Source organism: Marmota flaviventris, chromosome 8, assembly GCF_047511675.1.
Source record: "Marmota flaviventris isolate mMarFla1 chromosome 8, mMarFla1.hap1, whole genome shotgun sequence".
Classification (NCBI taxonomy): domain Eukaryota; kingdom Metazoa; phylum Chordata; class Mammalia; order Rodentia; family Sciuridae; genus Marmota; species Marmota flaviventris.
The window spans coordinates 46,452,257-46,476,819 of NC_092505.1; the positions used below are offsets into that span (position 1 = coordinate 46,452,257).

Genomic DNA, 24,563 nt, shown 5'->3' on the forward strand with positions numbered 1-24,563 from the left:
CTGCTTTCCTAACAGGTAGTTTTGATAAGAATCATTATAAAAACAACAATGGATTTTTAGCCTGATTTTTACTCTTAATTCACTCATTGATGTACTTCCCCTTCTTATGGATGAAAAATAAATAATTGTGAATAATTACAGGTACCTTTTCTATTATCAGCCTGTGTAAGAAGCCCAGTTTGAGAGAGGTGGTGCATGCTAGTGAGTAGAGGTAGGGGAATATTTGGTATGGCCCAGAGGTATTGTAGTTCTTTCCCAAGAGCACATGGTGAATCAGATCCTGTCTTAGGACACCTCCTCTGGCAAGCATACCAATATTGAAATAAGTTATTAGAAATCAAGCCATGAATCTTTTTTTTAAATTATAAAACATGGTTTATTTAAAAAGAGCAATGCTTTATACAAATTCCCATTACAAACCCACCAAATATCTATTGGCCTTTTCCAGGTGTGGTAGCAGAATATAAAAATATCAAAACTGGATAAATTCTATCACAAAAATTCTGTTGGATCTTTGGACTATTGATTTTCTGTGGGGTTTAGCAATAGGTTTCCATATGCATTTACACAACATATCAGGCTTTATATATGAGGCAAGGGCTCTTTGAATTATAACATCTAGAAGCATAAATTGTCAGGTTTGGAAGACATGCTAAAAGTTGCTTGGTCCAAATCCTCATAAGACTCAGGATAACTTCTCCCTGTGCTTTTAGCATGAAGTACCATTCCCACTACCCTGCAGTGCTTGGTAGCTGCCACCTGACAATAAGAACACTGAAGGTATTACTTAACAAATAACCTCCACAAACCCCTTACAGTTTATGTGTCAAAGACTCCCAAACACTCAGGTTTCTGTTTCCTCCTTTGCATCTGCTTAGCTACAAAAGCATCAGTCCATCTGACTGAAGAAATGAGGACTTTCTCAGGATCTTTTTTATTTAGTGAACTGAATCTCACTTTAGTGTTTCACCACTCAAGAGACTGATTAAGGCAAATGACCCATGTCAATATTCCTCTTCTTTTTCCTCCTTTTAAAAGTAACCCCCGAAACTATGCACTTAAATTTCTTAATTCTTTCCCTAGTACAGCACATTTCACCTTACAAAAGCACATTCACATGTATTGCATCTCACTGGAGTCCCACAACATCCCCGTGATGTAGGCAGATTAGGAATTACAAACCCCTTTTTAGAGATGAAGCAATAAATCTAGGGCAGCCAAGTGTCTTGCCCAAACTCAAGGCAATAATTGATAGCATTGAGATTCAAATCCAGGCCTCCAGACCTCAGAGTCAACACCCTTTCCATTACATCATCTTGCTCATGTGAAGTACCATTCTTACAGACTAGAAAGGTAGGAGAAGTCGTTCAAATGGAACAGAGCACCAACAAAATGCTCAGCCCAGCAGAATGAAAGGAAATGGACCTGCAGAAAAAAGGAGCTACTACACAGAGCAAAGGCTGTGTGTAGGTTTTATTCAGCAACTTCAAAGCTGCCAATTGAGCAAAGAAAAATACTACTTAGGCATATTTCATGTTCAAAGAATGAGACTCATATCAACTAATTAATACTCCCATTACCTTTACCAGCTGGTTAAGCATAATTATCTCAATTTGACAGATGGGAAAAGAGGTAGAAAGATTAAGTGACTTGCTCACAGCTATAGAGAGAGTATTTGTCACCACATTATCACTCCAGCAAGTCTAGCATTTTGTTCAGATAAACATACCACACCTCTCTGGGAAGAGGTAAACTATATAATAATTACATATGAAAAAAACAATGTAGCTTAGGAGGGAGGAAGAAAAAGGTAGTTTGGGGGATGTGGGACTGTGAATAAGTATCTTAAAAATCCAATCAATAAAAGTGTGTTATGACACTCAGGTGAGCAGCACAGCCATTCCATGAAACAAATATTTTCGAAGCAAACAAGAATGCCGTAGGTCAAAGTACAGGGATCTTGAGGGAAGGTCAACAGAAAAATATCGTCTGGTCGTGCAGAAGGATTTGTTCCCACAGCTTTGAACTGTAACAGATTCTTATTGGCTTTCCGACTGAAAATGTATTCTACCAGATACATTGTCAGATTCAGGAAAAGAGTCCAACATAAAGAAAAGTGGGCTTGGGGGGGCGAGGGCTGATAAAGAAGTAAGTGCCATAAGATCATGGAAAAATAAGATAAAGTAAGTATATGAAAAGGGCACACATGAAGAATTCATATTTGATACAGTAGTTTTGGTCTTACAGCAAAGATGCTAAAAGCTGATAGCAGGGGCTAAATGATACTCAACCTATTAAATAGGCATGAAGAAAAAGGAAGAAAAATATTCTAATAGGCTTATTTAATTAAAATGAAATATACTTTTTCTATTTTAGAGATACTCTGAGTGTACGAATACCAACATAATGACAATAAGAGTTTTTATGGTCTGATTTTTATAGAAAAACATGTATATATACATATTTGTACATATTTAAGGGGCACCCCTCCCCCATGACTACTTGGTGGGAAGCCGTAAAACGATGGAAAGGGCTTCCCTCTGAGAAAAGAAGATAAAATAAGACTAAGCTACTTGTCGCAATGGGTATTTATAAAAATATGGTTTCTTTTGTAAAAAAAACCACAGTTCAGATTACAATAGTCAAAAGTCTAAGATCATAATGTCAATGATAGTATTTCAAAGTCCATTCTGTATTTGTGTCAACAGGATTTTCTCCTTTTGCCTCTGTCACACGTAGTCTTTTCCACTGGATGGTGTAGGTTTTGGATAAGGCCGTGGTGTTGGGTAAGAGGTTGTTTTTCGGGGACAGGAGCAGCAAAGTAGGGCACCTCCCAGAAGGCAGAGCGAGGCAGCAGCCCAGCCAGTGAACAGAGCCTGGCCAAATTCATATCTAAAGAGAGACACAAGGCATATGTTAGTCAACGAATCACTGGCAATTTTTCTAAAGAAGGAAATGATATAATACACATTATATTTCTTTAGAGAAATTACCCCCCCCTTGATTCCTTGAGAGGTACTTTAAGGTCTGTGAACACAAGAATGATTACATTGCAATTATTGACAATTTATAATAGTACAGCAGGAATATAACCTGCAACGCCAACTTAATTACATGAATATTTCCAAAGATTTTTCCACGTATAGGAGACTTGTAAAGCAATGCTTATATATTTCAGTTGTGGGGATTGGACCACAGTTCCTAGTCTATAACTTATTAATTGGTGCTATCAAATACCAATCATATTTTTTAAAAAATTGCTAGAGTAGAATCTACTAGAGTTTCTAATAGTTGATCCTACTATGTAAACTAAAATCTAAAATTTATGTTTTATAAAAAGACTTCTGAGTAGTCCATAGCTCAAAGATGTATTAAGCCAGCCAGTTTCCTATCGTCAAGTATCTGTGACTGATTATGGACAATAGAGATAAAAGAACTAGATCTAAAAGTTATAAGGCCTGGGTTTGGATCCTGATGCAAACCCCCAACTGTTGCAATTATGGGAAAGCAACTTCACCTCTCACCCATAGTTTCTTCCTCCTGTTTCCTTGGATGGGTTTCAGGATCATGTGTGAGCATGTAAACAAAAAGTGCATAGTGTCCAGCAACTTATAAACTGCTTTCACATGCACTACTGGTATGACTGCTCTGGTAAAATTTTGTCCTATTGACCTCCATAAGTTTCTGTTCCTGCATCATAAATCTTATGGGACAGGCTCCAATATAATCATTGCAGTCTGTGTTCTTCTGTACGTGGGAGATTATATAAAAAGAAGCACACCTTATCTCTGAAAACACTGAGATTTTTTATTTGTTCATCCTAGGACTTACAAACAATAATTACATTTTAACATCCTGACTTTGAATGTAGTTATTAAGCTTTAAAGATGTGAAGACAGTGAGACAATCAGTGCTGTCCCTGATCAAAGTGTGTCATCATGTGAGGACCAAGAATCTGCTCTTTAACTTGCATGGTTTGTAGTAATAAAAGAGATGATCTTTATTAAGTCAATTTTGTAGTGGTAATGGAACATAATACTTCAAAGGTATATCTCAAAGTACTAGAAAAATACACCACAACATGGCTTTACATGTAAAAATAACTGTTAAGAATAAAGTATTATTAATTAACCACTACGGTAGTACTATTTTTTTAAGCCATAATAAACTATGCATTACAAGTAATCATAGTTAGTTGCTGTAAACATCAGAATACACTTCAAGAAGAAAATTTTAAATATATTAACACTTGTTCCTATTTGGAGGAAAAAAATAAAGATGCCCCATGTAGTTGGGAAATACACAGCCCAGAACTTTTCTACTTTGAAGTGCATTTTGTCATCAATACAGGCTGTTAAAGCAATTATCAAACTCATTTTAACACGAGTCACAGGTCATTTGAATTGTTTGCAAGTTTGACATAAGATTTCATACAATTTTTGAAAGCAAATTTGAGGAACTATGGCATTAGCAGGATTGTGTTGAATATAAGAAGGGCATTTCTCTCAGAAAATAAACTATTTTCTGCTTGAATAGCATTACCTGGCATTGACGGGGGTCATAGGGTCATAGAATTCTTGAACAATTCTATTGCCATACCATGCTGTGGCAACTAAAATAACCAGACCTACAGAAATGCAAAACAAAAGGCTGTTAATCACTATGGAACACTGAGCCCATTAAATCCGAACGTATTTTATAAGAATTAAATCTCAACAATAGTGCTGACATTTTTATCTTAGTATTACCAATAGTAGAGTTGATTTATATATGATTCATTCCAAGTATTCTGTTAAGATATACAAAAATATTAAGTTGGAATTAGGCATAGTTTAACTATTCATGACATTTTATTTATTTATTATTCAAGGTCACTGGCACAAATAATGCTTTTTAGAAGAAATCCAGCAAATTCATATTATTCAAGATTTTCTTCAAAGGTACTGCAGTCCTATAGTTTAGTATGCTAAGCTACTTTTAATATAACTGTTGTTCTTATTAGTTGTGCTTAAAAACATAAGGTGAGAATTCTTATAGGTTCCACTTGACCAAAGTGAAAATTTACAGTTTCTGCTGAAACAAAATTAAAATAAGCGGCTAGTAGCAGAAAGAGCAGGACCTGTCTCAGAATGGACCAGAACACCCAAATCCCTAATGGCTAGAGCAACACTGTACAATGAATGATTTGCTGAGGGTGCCATGTGAAATTGCTTTCTATAGCACAAGCTCAGTTTCACACAAAATTTTTATCCATTAATATCAGGGAAATCACTTCATCTAAAACACCTATGCCATTAACATAAATATAAAATGTTTATAATGAAATATAAAATGGCTCATATTTTCTTGTCCAAAGGAAATAATTGGTATACAAAATTTCAGTTAGATAGAAGAAATAAATTCAAGAGATTCATTGTACAAAAGGCTAACTACAATTAATGTATTCTTGAAAAATGCTAAGAAAGTATATATAAGTGTTCTTAACACAAAAATGGTAACTATGTGAGGCAAGATGTTAATTAGCTCAGTTTACTTATTTTTCAATGTATATGAAAAATATGTGCAAATTTACCTGTCAAGAAATAAATTTAAAAAGAAACTAATATCTTTTATTGCAATTCTGAAAATTCATCAGTATAGACAGATTAATTTCTATATTCCTTCTCCTCTTTTTCAAAAAAATTGGTTACATCTACTCGTCTTTAATGCATGAGAGAAAACACTTTGGTTTTTGGCTGTTCAAATAGACCATGTGCACCCACCTGTGAGCTGCATGCCTGAGGAAGTTTCTGAGACTGAAGTTACAAGAAGGCAAGCAAAGAAAAGGTGCTACACACTGAGTTTATTCAAGGCCCAAGATGAAATTGTTAGGAATAGAGCATCATTCATGTCTTTTCAGACAGGAGCTAATATGTGCTTCAATAAGTTGGAATTTTATCACTCATCACTCTAATCACTTCTTTAGCAAAGCCACATTCTCCCTCTATTACGGGTTAAATTCACATGTTGTGCTGAATCAAAGCCCCTCTAGGTCTTTGGTCAATAAAAAAATTAAGAAAGTTTAACTCTAGTTTTCCTAGTAGTATATTTGTATCTAATTCAGAATAATGGGTATATATATATATATATATATATATATATATATATATAATATATTTAATACATATTTATATTTATATTCACACATAATAGTTAGGATATATAGTACTCTATTACTATCTGCCTACATTAGGTATTATATTAAAGGCATATTAAAATAAACCTTATAATAATAAAATAAACCTTATTAGAAAGATGTGAAATGATGCTATTCATCTTCTAGCTTTTATTTTCTCAAAAGACACACAATTTAACACTTGAATAAAATAACACATACATCCTTATTTTCTATGGTAAAAATAACTTCATTATTTTATCAAGATTTTTTTCCAAGATGTTCCCACTTTGTTTTCTTTCCTACTCATCTAATCTAACTTCAATAGTCCACCTCTATTCCAACTGGTCTTTCTCTCTTCTGATCTATGGATATATACTTTTTTATTCTGCAATTATATCTTCCATATAATTCTATATGGAATGTTGTCCTCATTTTTCTCCAATAATCCAAATCCTGTCTACCTTTCACAGACCTGTATGATTACCCAGTGATTTATGCTTCCTCTCACTATTCCCCATCATTTTAACATAGTTTCTATGGAGACACAAGAGATGTTTTCTAAATTAATAAAATTGTTCTTGATTTTTTTCTAGGTAGCAAACATCTCTCTTCAACTGGGGAGAGACTGGTTGTAACAAACAAGTGAGCATCTGAAACCTTAGCGAATAGAACTGACATGTGAGCACATACATAATATTTTCATTTGGCTCTCACACAACAGTCAACTGACTATAGGTCTGTGTCTGCAGATTTTAAAGAGATGAAAATAATTATAAGTGCAATTCATTCAACAAAACCTAATGAAACCAAAAACTAAATCTCAATCCATATTGGTAATGGGAGCCATGGAGGCAGGCCTCTCTTACCTGCAATAAGGAAGATCACACCCCCAATGACAGCCATCCGCATCTTCTGTACCTCATCGTCTTCCAAGCACTTCATACACTTCATGCCAATGGTGGACACAAAGATTGCTATAAGTCCCAGCAGGATTCCAATCACCATCAATGCACGGGTTGCTTGCAAAGTGCCTGAAAGGAAATATTTAGAACATTTTAAAAAACTTGCCTAAACTAACAAGAAAAGAGTAGTAGGAGACCAAGTATATTTTAGTCTTGTATGGAAGGGAAGAATCTGAAGTGGGAGTTAGACGGCCTCCATTCTAGTGATATTTCTGCTGGTAGACTACACTATTCTCTCAAAAACAAAACAAAATAAACAAACATTAAAAAAAAAAAAAAAAAAAAAAACACCTAGGCTGGATGCTGAACAGAGGCTCTCTGGCCTTAACATTTTTTTTTAATTAAATTCAAAATCAACTGGAAGAATAAGCAATCATCTAACTGAACAGGTTTAGCTGAATTAATGTCTTTTTATTCCTTACTAAGAGTATTTTAATTTTGAAATAACAAGTATACATATTATCTTGATGTTTACTATTTGTAATTTAAATGGCTTACAATGCATCTTTGGTATTTATCACCAACTTTACACCACAATCATTAAGCTTCAGAAAAAGTAGTGAATATGAAACATAAATTAATTTTTCCAAAGATTATCATGGCTGGATAAGCCACACTTGTATCTCTGGTTACTAGAAGGATACAAACCCCATTTTTTTTTAAACAAAATAAACTTTAAGAAGTTACTTTGGGACACAGTAGTATATTCACATTCAAAAGTTTAACCGTTTTTTTCCAACTATATCAGCTGTCATGTTATAAAATAACAGACACAACAATTCATTTTGGTATTTCTCAGGATCCCACTAATTTTCTAATCCCCCGTATTGTCTTTGGTATACTAAGTCATGATCAAATAGACAGGATCAGGTTTGAGAGATTATGTCGATAGATCTCTTAAAGAGAAGAAACTTCAGACCATCATTGTGGCATAAAGGTGAAGACTTGAAATATATAAGGAGGGGGAACTAAACAGATTAGATTTTATTTAGTTAGAAGCATTGGCTCCTTCTGGTCTTCAAAAGTGGCTGAGATGATGGAAAAATTTTGAATTTCAAAATCTTATTTATACTCAGGTTCAGTTCAGCATCTTCAGGGTTGATAACTTAGGCTACAGATCAAAATTAAAACTAAACATTTCTGAAGCATCATTAAATTTCAATTTATTGACATTTCTATTCTTGTCATCATTGATCTATGACAAATCATATTAATCTCTTTCTAAGAAGCATCAAAGGTATTTTTATAGTATCTGAGTGATATTCTGTAAACCAAAATAATTTCTTGCTTGACTTCATTAGAAAATGAAACAGATACTCTCTGCCTCCCCTTAACATTCCTATCTCCCTGTGTGTAGAAACATCTATACACACCCACCCACACCCCTAGCTCAATATTCCAGGTGGGAAAGAAACTGAGGAATCAAAACATGTTCCCCAGCCCACGGTTTACAGGAAGTGAAGCTGCTTACAAGGTCATTGCACAACTTTTTGCACGGAATCACTAACCATACTGTGGTATGAAGAGGAAAGTACCAAGGACTCCATAACTAAGATGTATACTTCCTTCTCATTCACGAATAGCCTTTGCAAAGAAAATCATTATTTAGAAAGAAAACTAAAAATACAATAACTCAATTCTCATCCACAACACGGACTTCAGATTTGGTGGGATTCCAGGCAGAGGCCAAAAGCAGCACAAACAACACAGGTGCCTAGAGGATAAGGTGACTATTCAGGTCAGCTTTCCCAGGACTGTCTTCATTTTAAAACAAACAGTCCTGCATCCTAAGGGGGCTCTGGGTCCTGGGAAAACTAAGACAATAAGATATGGAAAGCGAAATGAGGTTCAGCAAGGTGCAAGGAAGGCATGCATTATAAAGAGTTTATTACAAAGTGAGGGTAGAGGATTGGAGTCTATTCCAACTGTATTCAGAAGTCACTGGAAGATCTTAAAGCAGGGGTGACATGATTTTACCCTCAGTATTTAGATCATATAATCAGAAAATATTCCTATTACTATAGCCTTTCAAATATATAAAACCTCTTACATCTTACAGCCACCTCTTCTATTTTATCATACATACTCAGCTTTCCAACCCTCTATTAATGACTTTTGTTTGCTTTCTCTGATCTCTTTCCAAGTTTTCCAGTAATAGGGTCACAAATGTTACCTACCTTATATAATAATCATACTTCTGTTTGTCAAGTAAAAGCACCAGCCACTTAACCAGCAGGTCTTAGCACTGAGCAAGCACAGGGCATCCTTCACGAGGAGTCTACTGGGCTTTGGGTCCCTGACTCAGGCTTGTATAAAACCTCTGAACTTTTAAGCAAGGCATACACACCTATAAACTACTCCAGGTTCCACCCGCATCTGCCTAGAATGACCTAGAATTCACAATTTTAATCTAAATTTCTCCCCTTTATAAAAACAAACAAGCAAACAAACAACAACAACAACAAAAAAAAAACGCCTTTGGTTCATGTTGTACCACTTCTTTTGCAAGGTTTCCAAGGAGGAGGAACAGATATTCTGTTTTATGCTTGCTAATAGTCCTGCAGTGTTTCATTTTCTTATAGAATAATGTGTTACTTGTTTAACAACAACAAAAAATAATAGAGAAAATGGAGAAAACGAAACTGCTGCTTACATAAACCATGGAGATCAAGGGGCTAATGTTTCGGTTTTTTTAAATGTGACAAAACAATAGTGTAGGATGTTGTTTTGTAAAGAAATATCTTCCATTTATATCCTGGAAGCCATTGACTTGTAAATTTGGGGTTTTTTTTTTTTTGGATTTTACAATATTAGCTGGCATCAAACACAAAATCTCATCTTTCTTCACTAATTTGGATGAATTCTTAACTATAGTGATATGTAAGGAAAATGTAAAAATAATGAACACACATACACAAACACTGAGAATCGTGACAGCATGAAAACTCACTAGCTGGGCATATGTAACGATGGATTTCAAGTCAAGTTAAGCAATATTGTGTTACAAGTTATGAGGACTTGTATGTGCAGATCAAATCTACAATGCACGGTTTTAAGCTGGAGCCAGATGAATTCTTCAAACCAAGTTCTTGTGGAAGGCTGTTAAGTCAGAGACATGTAGCTGTAAGCTCCTGGATAACCTGAATCAGATATTTATTTATATTTCCATTCAATGTACTGAGTATAATACTTGAAAATCTATGCCTGAAGAAGAATTTGAATTAGAAAAGTATCTTTATCTTTTAAACTGTAATAATATCATTTTAATTAATCTTTGAAATAATGCATAGAAACACTTCCTTCAAGAGCTTTGGATGCTAAAATCTTTATACATAAAGCCAGATTTAGTTTTTAGGTCATTAAAAGCTAAAAACTCATACAGAGAGGAAACATTTACACACTTAACTTTTTAAATTATATTTCCAATGAGCTCTCAAGATGAAATTCATTTTTTTTCTTATTAGAATGACAAAGGGCAGGGCAGAGATACTAAGAGAAATGTTTAAAACTTATAAAATCATATTTTGAATCAGAGAGATATAATATAGAGTCATGCTGTTAACTCTGAGCTGGTTGGATCAAATCTAATGTATTCCTTTCCTGGAACTTTAAATTTGCAGATACCTGTACAATATTATAACTAACTAAAGTTGTCTGTGGAGAATTTGGTTAGTAAACATTGAAAAAGTCATGCTGTTGTTTCTCTTCATTATTCAGCAGTAAATGGAGAAGGCAGTCTTTTAATTATACTTAGCCAGACTGGTAATCTTGAGCTTAAAGACCCCCTAAGGAGTTCTCACCACTTTCAACCTAAAAGTATAATTTAAAAAATATTTACAAAGATCTCTACTTATAAGACAATAAATGAGTTGCATGGTACTGATCTACTGTACTTAGATTCATCAACGTAAGTGTAGAAAGACAAGTACAGACAAGAATGTGGATTTTTTTTCTAAAGCTTTGAATATAAATACTTGACATTGTTTATGCTACTTACTAACCATGTTACCATATTCTTACCCTACAGAGTGTATATCATAAACAAAATAAATTTCTGTTCTATTGTATCCTCACACAGTCCTTCTTTGTACTAGTAGTTGCTAAGAATGGAGTGAATAAAAGAAAAAATTGACCACTGTGTGACAAGAAGAAAAATGTTCTTGGCTCCCTTAAAATTAAATAAGCTCTTCAAGACTGTCACAGATTATATTCCTATTTTTTCTCAACTTCTGAAGTCTTTCACTTTTACTGATGTTCAAAGTTTCACAAGAGAAATCATTGTTAGCATTTCCATTTTAGTGGTGCATGAGCTCTTGTGACTTCAGAACATAAGCGAAGTCAGTAACTCCAGGATGAGGGAGGACTTTGCACATTTTAGGATGCTCTGAGAGGTTTTGCTACCTTTCTTTGGTTTGTTTCTTAAATAAATTGCCTCATGATTAAATTTAGGCTTCTCCATCACCTCCATGTCACTTACTCATCACTTTAGGATTGTGTTCTGCCACTAGCTTTTCACTCTTCCATCACTAAAATTAGCAACAGAAAACTGGCACTGGAAGGCACCGCAGGATCATCCCAGTTATATCCCTAAGAGTGTGATTAGGGCTGTGCTCACATTTTTGAATGGATGCATTAATATTGAATTTATCTTGGTTCCTCCTACTTTGCCTCATTTTACGTGTGGGGAAAACACCTGAGCTAAGAGAGGTCAAGTGGATCCCTATCCATCATATATAATTGCTACTTAATGCAAAACCAGGTTAAGAATTAAGAACTTCTTATTTCAAGCTTTTTTAAAAATTATTACACTTCCATCATTCTAATAGTCAGAACCAACTCTTGAAACATCTGCACAACAATCGCCCTTTGAATGCCCTTGGTTTCGTAGGCATAAAGCAGTCTAGAGAAGCATAAGTGGGTGCCCTCCTCTCTATCCATGCTTCAAAGACTGTCCAAGTCAGTGATTTTGTTTCTCTGCCTGAGCCTGACATCATGGTGAGAGTGCTGGGAAACCTCATGACAACCAATACTCATTAAGCACACCTACACACATGTGGATTCATGCAGAGCAAGTTTAACAGGCTAGTGTAGCTTATAAACAAATTACAGAATCTCAGAGTTAGATGAAACTTAAAGAGTCTAGCCTAACCTCCCATTTGTCTGGTGCTTGGATCTTCCCAACAGCATTCTTACAAAGTGCTTACTTATTCTCTGCTTGGATACCTCCCAACACGTAGCCTCCCTAGACAGCCCAGACTTTGGATAGTTCTAGGTATTAAAGTCAAGTAAGAAGAAGCAACTAATGAAGCATGAAACATAGGCATTAGCTTCCCCAAATGTTGAGAATGTCATTAAAACAAGGCAAAATGTACAGGTTAATTAAGAAAAGTATGCTGCAATTATATTTGTTACTCTCCTTTGTACACGTAAATTTCCACTTTCAGCTGCAAGAGTTGTCAATGTCAATGGACATCACAATAGGGTACAATGAAAGTTGTCTTATCCCCTATAAATCATAGTACATTGTGTGACAGGTGTTTCTCCAGAAGAACCTCCTCAGTTTCATTTTCATAAACTGCTTGGTAAGAACTACCCAAAATAAGTCCTGCTGTCTCTCGTGTCTTACATTATATAGAGTACATTCTGTATACAGTGTAAGCACACTGTGTTCCTTAAGATCCTTCCTGAAGATCACATGTTTTTGATAACTGATACCAGTTAAAGCACAGAAACAAGGTCAGTGCTAAAACCTTGAGAAGTTCCCATATGTGGAATGTTAAAATGCTAAATGGGCTCTACTGGCAAAGATAGCAACGTACAATTTCAGGAAACCTACAGTCAAGCTTTCATCTTAAAGCATTTCATGAAACATAACCTTTTATGAGGCACACTACTTATGCACACAGAGAGTCCTTTTCATCTCTATATGTCATAGAACTACACCAAAACCAGTCAGTGTGTCACCACCCCAGATCTTCTCATCAGGTGGGCGTGAGCATCACTGCTCAGGTGGAGAAACAGAGACAGATTTCCTGGGCTCCATCCAAAAGCATCCAGTGAGTCACTGGCCAATTAAGAGAAAGAACCTGTGAGTCAAGATTCCCTCTCCTGGGAATTGGTTTTGGGAGAAAGGCCTTACTTCCATCTTGGATAAACCATGGCTTTAACCAAAGCAGAAAGGAGAATCTGTTCTCACTGAAGACACAAACCAGAAGTCTCCAAATTGTATGCATGCGAGACGGAAGTATGTATTGCTTCCACCACAGCTTTAAAAACTATAATAACTATATTAACAAGAAATTAATTAAAATGAAACATTTAAACACAGCATTATGGTTAAGGAAGATCTTATTGAGTATCTACAGCATGAATCAATCTTTTTCCATTTTGTCATTTAAGTTTATACTAGTTAAACATGTTGAAAATGAACAATCTTGATTAAAGGAATGAAATTGATATTCAGACTTCTCTGGAATTGTCCTTAGTACCTTCTCCATCTGCCAAAAATGACTGACACCTTTTCCTTCAAGAGTATTTCTCTTTCCATGGGACAATTCAATGATTCACTCTCAATTGTTCACTTTGGAAATATATCACAGAAGGGCTATAAACAATACACAACTACTAAATTTATAGACTAATTTTGATATAAAAGAATCATGATGCGGGAATCTTGAAAAGCTAAAGTGACAACACACAAAACCACCATACACATCGATTAAATTCTCCAGGTGTTCAATCAGGTCTGAAGCAGGTTTAATAACTCTAAACCACATGGCTTCTGACATTTTATATCAATCGTTGTTCCTCATTGGAGGTGGGCAAAGCAAGTGAAGTAAACTTGAACAGTCCCAAGCTGCTCACCCTGGGCACACCATGGGGACTGGTGGACAGTCTTATTTTTCTGAGGAAGCTTTTCTTCAAGTTGGTTAAAGGACACAACAGACACATGGTACACAACAATAAATGTGATTGCTCAAGAGAGATCATCCTGTCATGAAAGTTTATTACCTAATTGGGGATTTAGCGATTTTTCTAACAAGGCACTCAAAAGCTTTTCATTTTTTAAAAAAGGAGAGAGATGGAAGAGGCCATTTTGTCATCTTTCTCCCCAACATCCATATAAATATTTCCCTCTACATAATCCTTTCCAACTTGATAAATGAGAAGCGAACCTTCAAGTCCTTGATAAGAGCTTGATAAGAGCTTCCAGGCTCAGGTACTAAGCAAGAGAAAAGGAGACCCATCTCTCTTGCTTTCTCTCTCCTTCTTCCCTAGGTGATCTCTCTGCTTTCATAAGCTGCTACTCTTCCAGCGTTTTCTTCCAGGCCTTTCTACTGTCCTTCATAGTATGCTGGGGAACTCATTCAAAAGCCTCCTTTCTTGTTGTCCTTTTCCCACTTGCCATCAATCTTCTCTCTAAAATAATACTATATGGTCCACCTCCTCTGAACACCTTGGGCTTGACAACTAAACGTCTGTGCAAATACCAAGAGGCTTCTTTAAGGAGTCTTGAGAGGGGCTTCTGCACACTTACATGATTGTAAAAATGGGAAATAATAGGTATGAAAGTGACCCTTACCATGAAAAGTCATAGTAAAGTTTTTTTTTTTTTTTAAACTTCCTTATTTGATATTTTGGAATCATGCATTTAATTTTGCACACTGTAAAAGCTACAAAAGGCACACCATTTTCTTGCCTGAACCCTTCCAATCCTGAAGTTACCCAGAATCAGAATGTCCAGAAGAGGCCTAAGAGCTCAAGTTCAAACATGGCCTTCACTTTTCCAATCTCCACCCACCCTCATAAGAATTTAAGATGAAACCACACCTGGAGCGGGGGTGGGAGTGGGGGCAGAAAAGTGTGCCAGGGAGTTGGAGGCAAAACTAGAGCTTAGGCCAGGGCCTCCTTTTCCCCAAACCAGGGTTGTCTCTAATCCCTCACAACAGATCACGTGATCAGAAGATCTGATCACCTGAAGATTGATAATCATGTAATCACAGAACACAACAGGGTCACGACCCCATAAGGGAGCCATTGGGGGAATTGGGGTCTGTAGGTGGCTGCTGTGAGAAGGGGATACACTCACTGTTTAAATTCAGCAAGGAGTCGAAGACTTTGCACTGGATCTGCCCTGTGCTCTGCGACACGCAGGACATCCACAGCCCCTCGAAGATGGCCTGGGCGGTCACAATGTTGTCTCCAGCATAGGAGTAAATCTTCCACTGGGGTAGAGCAGTGCTGACGATGGTGCCGATCCAGCCCAGAAAGGCTAGAATGAAGCCTAGGAGCTGCAGCCCCGCGTTGGCCATGGCTAGCTCAGGCGCTCACGCAGGCTCCGGGTGGCAGGTGCAGAAAGTGGAGAGTTTGCAGGTGCGCGCCTAGGGCTCCCGATGGTAGCCGGGGCGCTCCAACCAAGTTATTGAGGGGAATCCTGCTCCCTGTGCTGCTGCTAGAGAGGCTCTATTTCCGGATCAGGGTCCCAGTCCAAGTTAGCTCTGGACTTCGGCTGCAAGAAGTGGCCGCGGCTCCCAGGCTCAGGCTCTGAGACTTGCAACCGCCGGGCGCCGCGATTTAAAGCAGCTCCGCCCCCTGCTGCAGCCGGGCTGCGTCCCCTGGCGGTTTCGGGGCGGCTCACAAGGAGCGCGACCCAGTGTGCAGGAGTTGGCGCTGGCCACGGCGCTGCTGCGGGACAGTCCCGCCAGCGATGATGGGACAACTGGAGCATGACCAGAAGTATGTACGTTGCCGCTTCTTCTCATTTCTCTCCTCGCTGGTCAGGCTTCTCATTCATTTACTCCGTAGTAACGCTCAAATTACTATGGATGTGTAAACATAAAAACGCCAGAAAAGGAAAAATGGACCCCCGCAAGAGCTCCAGTTTCACTTTTAACGCGCCCCAATATCTTACTGAAAACATTTCCAACTCCTCCCCCATTCCTACTTACACACGTTCCTTCTCCTTCATTCAGAGTCCGTCCTCCCCTTCTCTTTTCCTCCTCCTTTTCTTCTCTTCAAGGTCCTGTCATCATCTGTCTCCTCAAGGGCCCTCAGAGATCTTTAGAGAACTGAGACCCAGAAAGGAAACACGACTTTCATAAAACAACACAGCAAGTTAGTAGTAGCATATCCAGTATTTGTGTCTGCCCTTGCATCTTAAGCTGAAAGAAGCACATGCCCTTTCATATATTGTCCTCCCTTTGAAAATGCAGCCTAGTGCCCCACCCCAAGCTGCCCCCTTCACATACACCAATTGCTTCCTGAAAGGAGTTTGTTTTCGAGCAGCACCTCAGATTATCAGGGGGACCTGGCCAGTGCCCATTTCTACTCAAGGATGTTTCATGGATGGATTATCAAGTATTGTTTGTCAGAGAGGAAGGCACAAAACAGCCACCAGTGGAAAGAGCACCCTGTTGGAATTTAGGAAGACTGCATTTCCACCTTGGCTTTTGCAGGGAGGGCTCTACCATTCCCGGGCTTTGGTCTCCTTGAACTTTTAGTGTGGGCTTTGTATCTCTAAGGCTTTCTTCTTTGTAGTTGCTTAGAAGTGGTGTTGTGGTTGGGAATAATTAAAGTGTTTTCCCAACTTTTGTGTGTGTGTGGTGTAAGTGTAATGGGAGGAGAAACTTATATGGTTTTGGTAAAAACAGAAGAAACTTGGAGGCAGAAATTAACATGAAGGAGAAAACAAGGGCTACACATACATACTAAGCGAGCTGTTAGACTGCAACAAGGAAGAAATGATAAAAATGTTCACACTGAGGGTGAGAGGAATGGCAAAGCCCTCTGCCCCACTTGGCTGTTTCCAGATGACTTTTGTGAAGGCTTAAGGAATACAGGACTTGTCTGCCCAGGGATTTGGGGTGAGCAGCGAGGAAGAGGGTGACATAGGAGCTGGAGGAAGAGATTTAGTTAAGCAATATTAAAACAAGTGAGGGCTGTCTTTCTACCGCCTCTCCATACCTGAAAAAGGCTCCAAATAATATGTGTAGGGCAAGACTGTGTTCACATTGTGTCCCTTGGCTCTGGGCCTGCAAGCAGTGTTGTTCTCTAGGTTCATATGAATATTCTTCAGGGGCCTGGCTGTGTGGATGAAGACATATCATGTTGTATTTGTTTATTCCTCAGATCAGAGGAAGGACTGTAGGACTAAACCAGAGTCATATAAATCATATCAGCCTATCCATTTTTTTTCCAATCTTTTTCAGAATTAAAACCATTTTTAAAAGACAAGATTTGAATCCAATGAATGTATTTGTTTACAAGCCCTTTTAATCTGTATTGGGATCTGTTTCTATCAACCCCAAGTTGGCAGGGAATTGGAAGGATGACTTCTGTGGTCAGCAGGGCCTGTGTTTTTGTGTTTTTACTCCAGGTCTGTGTGAGGCTGATTACCTCACTACCCACAACCCTGTTTGTGAGACTGCGGTGAATGCTGTTTGCTCCACTGTGACCCATGCTCGTCTCTGGCATCCTAACCCTGTCTACTTTTCTGTCCTGAGCTTCAGGACAGAGAACAGGTGAGATAATAGCTCAGTACAACTCCATTAACTCCTGAAGAAAACAACTTAGAGACACTAGCCTTTCATAAATGAGGTATAAGCCATAAAGGCAGAGTTGTGATCCAGGAGCTTCTAGAAAGACTGGCAATGGGGTGGCAAATGTCCTTGTGTATGAAGCCAGACAATCTGTTATGTACTCTCAAACTTCCTCTCTCTTCCTCACTTTTCTTATCAATAAAAGTTAAGGATTGAGGGGCTGGGATTGTGGCTCAGTGGTAGAGTGCTTGCCTAGCATGTATGAGGCCCTGGGTTCAATTCTCAGCACCAGATATAAACAAACAAAATAAAGTCCATTGACAACAACAACAAAAAAAAAAAATTTAAAGTTAAGGATTGAGATATAAAAGGTCATCCAAGTTTAAAGCCTTAAAACTCTTAGAAACATATTTTCCCCAAGTGTTGAGCTCAGGGTTTCATATGCAATCTCATGTGAAGACAACAGAGACACAAAGAAGTTAAGTTGCTTACCCAGGGTTATATTTGGTAAATGGCAATGCTGGCATTCAACCGGCATGCTATAGTTTCTCAGTGTGAACCTAGTCAAACTGAGAACAAATGCCATTTTGAATGGGCTTAGAAACCCTTATCATGTGCTTCTAGTTCCAGGCAATGGTGAGATATTACATTGTGACTGTCCTTTCTCTAAGTCTCTAGCAACCCACTGAGATTCTGTATCTTGAGGATCTGGAGTCATGTGGTGAAGAGGTATTGCTGCCAGGAGGGAAGTATGCAGGAAAACAGCAGAGCCCATGGGTCTACTCCAGGCATATGATGGTGCTCCAATTTAGTCCTGATCCATGGAACTCGTACTCAGTAGACAAGATACACAAAGAGATGGAAGTAAAAGTGAGGCTAAGTTTGATAGAAGAGAGTATAGAAAAAGAAACCAGGCCCCAAAATGTAGCATGGCAGAGTACCTGATATAACTAATGATGAGAGAAAGACAGCCTTTGGGATGTAAATTCTCACTAGAGATAGTACAAATTCACTTTGACTTTCCAAGACTTCTCTCAGATGGTAAAGCCAGAATTGATGCCCAGAGTACTAAGTAAATAATCCGTCTGCTATGTAATCATTTAGGGCGTGAGGGAGCAATCATAGTTCAAACTTGAAAATTTAACGTGAATTTTAGAACATGCAAGTGACTTATACTGGTAAATACCTAACGTAACTTTTTAAAATAGTTTTTTGAAACTCCTTGGAGCTTATGAGAGGTTAATGAGGGGCTGTGGTTAAAAACAGCAATCTTTTCTTTTTTAATATCTTAATTATACATATTAGTAGAGAAACTTCAAAAATTCATACAATATCCTTGTTGTCCTTAGATTTTTCTCTCAAATGAGTCAAACCCCACAGTGGTTGTGAGCATTAAGCATGTTAATACTTGTAAGGTCTTTAGAATAGTAGTTGGCATGACAAGCACAGATGAAATGGTATTTATTATCGTTTTGAGCAGATCAGATTTATTAAAATGCTGATCCTGTCGTTTACAAATGATCCTTATGTTTGTTCAGAAAAAAACCTTTCTTGTTTTGATTTTATTAAAATCTAATTTAATATCATAGTAGCAAGATAGACCGTTCTCTATCTGGAAAATAAAAATTTGTGTCTAGAAATCATAAATGCAGACAGGATCATGGGCATTAGATGAGATTTCATGCTTCCTGCTCCAGGGCCAGTAAGATTCCCTCTCTGAGTGATGGATGGTTTCCATGGCTGGGACTGAAGCCTGAGGAGTCCTTCCTGAGAAGGGGAACAAGAACTGAGGGAGAGTGGGACAAATGTGACGTGGAATGACTCTCTCCTAGAGATCAAGGAGGATCTTTAGAGAGTAAGGGGGGAAAAAGTAAAGCTGTAGTTTGAGATTTTATGATCAAATGTCTACACTATTATTATGTAGATATAAAACTTCCTCTTAGGTCTCCCCTCAACTTTGTCTAACAAGTCTATTCAGAAAAAAATAGGGAAAAGGTGAAATTTCAGCTGTAAAGTATACTATTTCAATCATAGATGTCTAGTTTGAAGTAAGTTGGTGAGGGACTATTTTCTTTATTGCTTTCCTTAGGTCGTTTGGCAAAGTGTTTCTTTTTAATCATTAGAGATGGCTAGGTGTACCTTAATAATTCGATCATGGAGTTGATATCAAATTTGTAATGGTATTTTACTTCCACTCTCCTTGATGTAACACTGTCTGCATTAGTCAGGGTTTTCCAGAGGGAAAAAAGGCAATAGGATAGTATAAGGAGTGTGTGTGTGTGTGTAGAGAGACAAGGAGAGGGAGAAAAGGGGGCTTTAGGGAATTGGCTCACACGGTTCTGAGAACTGCTAAGTTTGCAATTTACAGAGTATCCCAGGAGCTTGGAAATGGGGGTGAGAGTTGGCCCTGCAGTTCTGAGTCTGAAATCTTGAAGTCTTAAGAAGAATGCCTTCTCTTGTGAGACTCCTCAGTCTTTCCCTATTTGGATGAGGCCTACCATGTTAGGGAGAGCCATCTGATTTACTAAAAAATCTACTGACTTAAATGTTAATCACATCCAAAAAATACATTTAACAGTCACATCTAGGCTAGCGTTGACCAAAGAAGAGACTAAGTGGATGCATAAATTATCCATCACACTAGATAATACTCAACTAATCATTTACATATAAAAATTTTACTCATATGAATTCACTCAGTCCTCAAAAAAGTCAGTGAGTTAGTTAACAATCATTACAGATGAGGAAACTGAGGTCTGAATAAATAAAATACTTGACCCCAAGTTATATAGCCAGTAGAGAGCAGAGTTGTCATCCAAACTCAGCTGATCTGGCTTCCAAGCCGGTTCATGCAGTATGCTAACTACATCTGAAGCCAGTTCTTCACTCCTATCTCCCTTGTGATTGTCATCCAAATATATCCACAAACCCAGTGCTCACCTGCTCCACAAATCTGAGTCAAACAAGTGTCAATAGCAGGTGCTCAGTGAATGCAGGGTAATTAAAATGAGTGAGTGAACAGATGGTCGGGCTGAGGGAGGAAGAATCCCTGATCTTTATGATGTGGAATCTGAGGCACTGGGAACATGATAATGAGTGAAAAATCTTTGTCCCTCAATGAGATCCTGATTTTTGTGGGAAAACAAAAACGAAAACACAATGGAAACAAAAAGATGTAGCAATACAATATAGATCATAATTTTTAGCACCTTGTTCTTTGAGATAATCTTGAAGTCTTAAGAAGAATGCCTTCTCTTGTGAGACTTTGAGATAAGGCAGAATCTAGTCTTTGACACTGCCGTCTTCCTACTTTAGGTGTGATGTTATTACATCAGTTAGTTAATGTCCCCCACCTGTGAAGTAAAAACAAATATGTGTAACTCACAGTGTTTTTGAACAGTGAATGAGATTGATTGAGATGATGCCTTTACCACACTGGACATGTACCTGGGACATAGAAAGTGTTGGATAAAATGATACCTGTGCTGTGAGACCTGGGGAAATGTTTCATTGCCACAGAATGAAAAGAGGAAGGCAGGCTGTGATTTGATCATGCTCAATGAAATATCTGAACTGAGATTGAAGCTATGCAAGGGAGAGAGCATTATAGACAAAGGAAGAAAATTCTGTCTAAATGTCAAGCAAAGTTACAAACTGGCAAGCTGCATCTCAAATTTGAACTGAGTATATGTATTGTTCAAAGATTTAGCTAAAAATCTGGCTTGTCTAGAATAATTGAAAGAGATTGCAATACTGTGCAGTTCCAGGTGTGCTCTCTGGTTTCCTGTTTCTCCACAGTGTCTGTCATTCATTCATTTGTGCCATTTCCCTGGGCCCTGTAGACATCTGGTGCCAATGTCTGCTTAGGCAGTGCTGGCGTAAGCAGGGACTTTATCATGCAGCAGGCCAAAAAGAGTGATCATGGGATTTCAAGCAGGAACTTGAGCAGATTTTTTTAAAAAAGATTTTTCCAGGTGGCAGAGATAAAAGTTAGTTTAATGAAGAAGTTGCAGCAAAATGTAGGAATGAGTAGTCGACAAGGTTTGAAGGACATAGGCTCAGGGACATTGGAGATAGAAGAGTGTACTAGCCAGAGATGGGTAGATAAGAACTGTGCATGCCTCTATGTGAGTTCAAATATTTATTCTGAGCTGGTTGATAATTTTTTAAAATGCTGGGTGATGTTGACTGACACAGGACAGAGACATTATATGTGTCCCTAAGAGAGAACATTGAATAAGAAAGAGGACTATGGTTCCTTCTCTCAGATTTAACATTTTAGAGGTGGAAAAGAAGCTGGATATTTTAGACTGTTACAGTATGTCAGTCTTTTAAAAAATCCTAAGGGATTTTTCAAGGGGAATTACATTGTGTATGATTTTTACCCACAAGATTAATTCTGCTATATTGTATCTGGAGGAAAAATAAAATTTAGGGAAGAATAGTCAGGAATTATGGCTTTATATATTCTATCTAACTATACATTGATGTGAATGATCATCTCAATCTGGGGTTATTTGGATTTTTTTTTCCTTAAGTGAATAGAAGCCATTGAAAAGTTTTTAGTAGGTACAGTACCTGAAAAGATTTGCATCTCAAAATCACTCTGAGGAGTGAAAATTGGCTTAGGGAGGGATTGAGGAGAGGTACAGCAACACATTTCAGTAGGAGAGCTATTGCTAGAATTTGGAGAAGAGATGGCAGCCATGACTGAAGAGTCAAAATTGAGAGAAAAATGAGAAAAAAAACTGAAATGATATGATGGGATTAGATATTGGTATACTGGTATACTAGAAACTAGTTAGCTAATTAAGAGACTAATTGAAATATTATAGGACAGAATTTTAGCTTCCCCCTCTCACTGCATCATATATATGATCAAATGCAAGAATATGCACAATTCCATATGTACTAGTTATAAATATTTCCCAATCTGGGAATATAAAACAGCATTTATTGATTTTAACTGTATGCCCACTACTATAAGCACTCTGCCTGAGAGCTTCAGATGCAGAAACTAACCAGTTATTACCTTATTAAATTAACGATGCTATTTTATAATAATAGCAACAAATTAATTGGGATCCATCCTCTACCTGATGCTCCTTGGCTGTGTATCATAATGAGGTTGCAACAAGTCAATGTGGTAAAAATGTCTAGGAGAGAGTTTTAGCTCCCGAGTTCTTGCATTTCAGTCCTGGCTTTGCAGGTGTTAGCTGTTTACTATACTTTGGATGTCTAATTTTCTTAATCCTCAAAAAACAAAAAATAAAACATTGTCACTGGCATCATCTGGTGATGGCAAGGAGTGGGTTATTATATATAAAACATTTAGAAAAGGGCCTGACACATGTTAACTGCTCAACAAATCAGAGCTCCTATAATACTTAGTACCGGGGAAGATGGGAGGATCTGAAAGAGTACATCACGGTGAGAATGGAAAGTAGAGTGAAGGTGAGAGATTTTGTAATAGGAGAAGTTTGTTATCATGCCATAAAAAATACTACTACTAATAAAATAATAATATAAAACTTATAATCACTAGCAAAATAACCAAAAGTAACTGAAATTAATTTTCTAATGACCTATATGTGTATATGTAATTTTAACTCCAAACAAAAACTAAACTCTCAAAATGCAATTTGTTGCTTTTTCAACCCTTTCCCCTATCCTGTTTTTTTTTTCTCCTCATGAAAAAGCCTTAGTAAAGACAATTTATCCTATGGAATTTGAGCAAAGTAGAGGTTAAATCAGAAGCAATAAATAATGGTAAACATAGAGCAAAAAGGACATGACATTTTAGAAGTCTTATAGTTAAAAGTGAATCTGAACCTGATTTTCTGTTGCTCTGATCTGTGATGCCACACAATTGGGGTCAGAGCCTAGGGGTGAGTGCAGTGGGTTGGATGAAATGCCTGTGTTCCTGCTGCAAAGGCCGAACAGGCTGGAATTCAGCCGCAAACAGCTGATATCTTCTCCCTAATAACCATCTTTCTCTACCACCTTTTGTTAATGGTGGCTGCCACCACATTCCCATGAACTTCATTAAATATTTACTGAACATTAAACAGTTTACTAAACAGGGATCCATTACTTACAACAGGCAAAGACTTGTTTCTGATTTGGTATAGTTTTGTTTTGTTAAAATTGTTTTCAAACCCTTGGCAGGTTATAAGGAGAAATGCTTACTTACAATCCAGACTACTTGATAAACAATAGTCATGTGGCCATGTATATATTAACTAATAAAATTAACATTAAGGATTTAGTCCTGGCCACATTTCAAGGGCTCTGTCCAGCTATTGGCGATTTACAGGATAGTGCAGACATAGAACACTGCATCACATCACACGCTTCTGTTGTTCAGCCTTCCACTGGAACTTTATGGTCATCGTTCTAAAATGGATTTGAAATCCATTTGCAGATTTTGAAACTTTCTGTTTATATGCCTTAAAAATGAGTATATTAATTTCCTATGGTGACTCTAACCAGAAATTTAGCGACTTCAAACAACAAATTTATTAACATGTAACCTTTTGTAATACAGCTCAGAACACCACAAATGGATACCACTGGGTTGAAATTAAGTGTCACCTGGATCACTTACTTTTCTGGAGGCTTTGTCTCTTGCCCTTGTAGATTCTAGAAGCCAGCTACATTCTTTGCTTTATGGCTCTCTGTCTTCTCCATTTTCCAAGCCAGCAACATAGAGCCTAATGCTTTTCATAAATCCATCTCTCTAGTTCTCTCTCAAAGTTTTACTTTAAAACAATATTTTAAGTTGTAGATGAACACAGTACCTTTATTTTGTGTGTGTGTGTGTGTGTGTGTGTGTGTGTGGTTCCGAGGTTTGAACCCAATGCCTCACATGTGTGCGGCAGGTGTTCTACCACTGAGCTACAACCC

At 37.5% G+C, this 24,563-nt stretch overlaps 2 protein-coding genes across 2 annotated transcripts in view; one reads left to right on the forward strand and one right to left on the reverse strand.

Moving 5' to 3' along the window:
• Positions 1-380: 380 nt before the first annotated feature.
• Cldn1 (claudin 1) lies at positions 381-15,646 on the reverse strand. The gene is made up of 4 exons (XM_027951529.2): positions 15,209-15,646; positions 7,024-7,188; positions 4,543-4,627; positions 381-2,892 (listed from the first exon to the last, which is right to left on the reverse strand). Exons 1-4 carry the CDS (start codon positions 15,429-15,431, stop codon positions 2,730-2,732), a joined length of 636 nt encoding a protein of 211 aa, XP_027807330.1. The 5' UTR covers positions 15,432-15,646; the 3' UTR covers positions 381-2,729.
• Positions 15,647-15,814: 168 nt separating this feature from the next.
• The window catches only part of Cldn16 (claudin 16), a 94,216-nt gene continuing 85,467 nt past the window's right edge, over positions 15,815-24,563 (forward strand). Inside the window, exons 1-2 of the mRNA XM_027951496.3 lie at positions 15,815-15,855; positions 17,495-17,639. The gene's annotated coding sequence lies outside the window, so the exon portion shown is untranslated. The remainder of the gene's footprint in view (positions 15,856-17,494; positions 17,640-24,563) is intronic.

Coding starts and splice junctions, on each gene's coding strand:
- Cldn1 (XM_027951529.2), bottom strand. CDS start 15,431: ATGGCCAACGCGGGGCTGCAGCTCCTAGGCTTCATTCTAGCCTTTCTG. Junction 7,189..15,208: donor CTCCTTGCTGAATTTAAACA/GTGAGTGTATCC, acceptor ATTTCCTTTCAG/GCACTTTGCAAGCAACCCGT. Junction 2,893..4,542: donor ATGACCCCCGTCAATGCCAG/GTAATGCTATTC, acceptor GTCTCTCTTTAG/ATATGAATTTGGCCAGGCTC.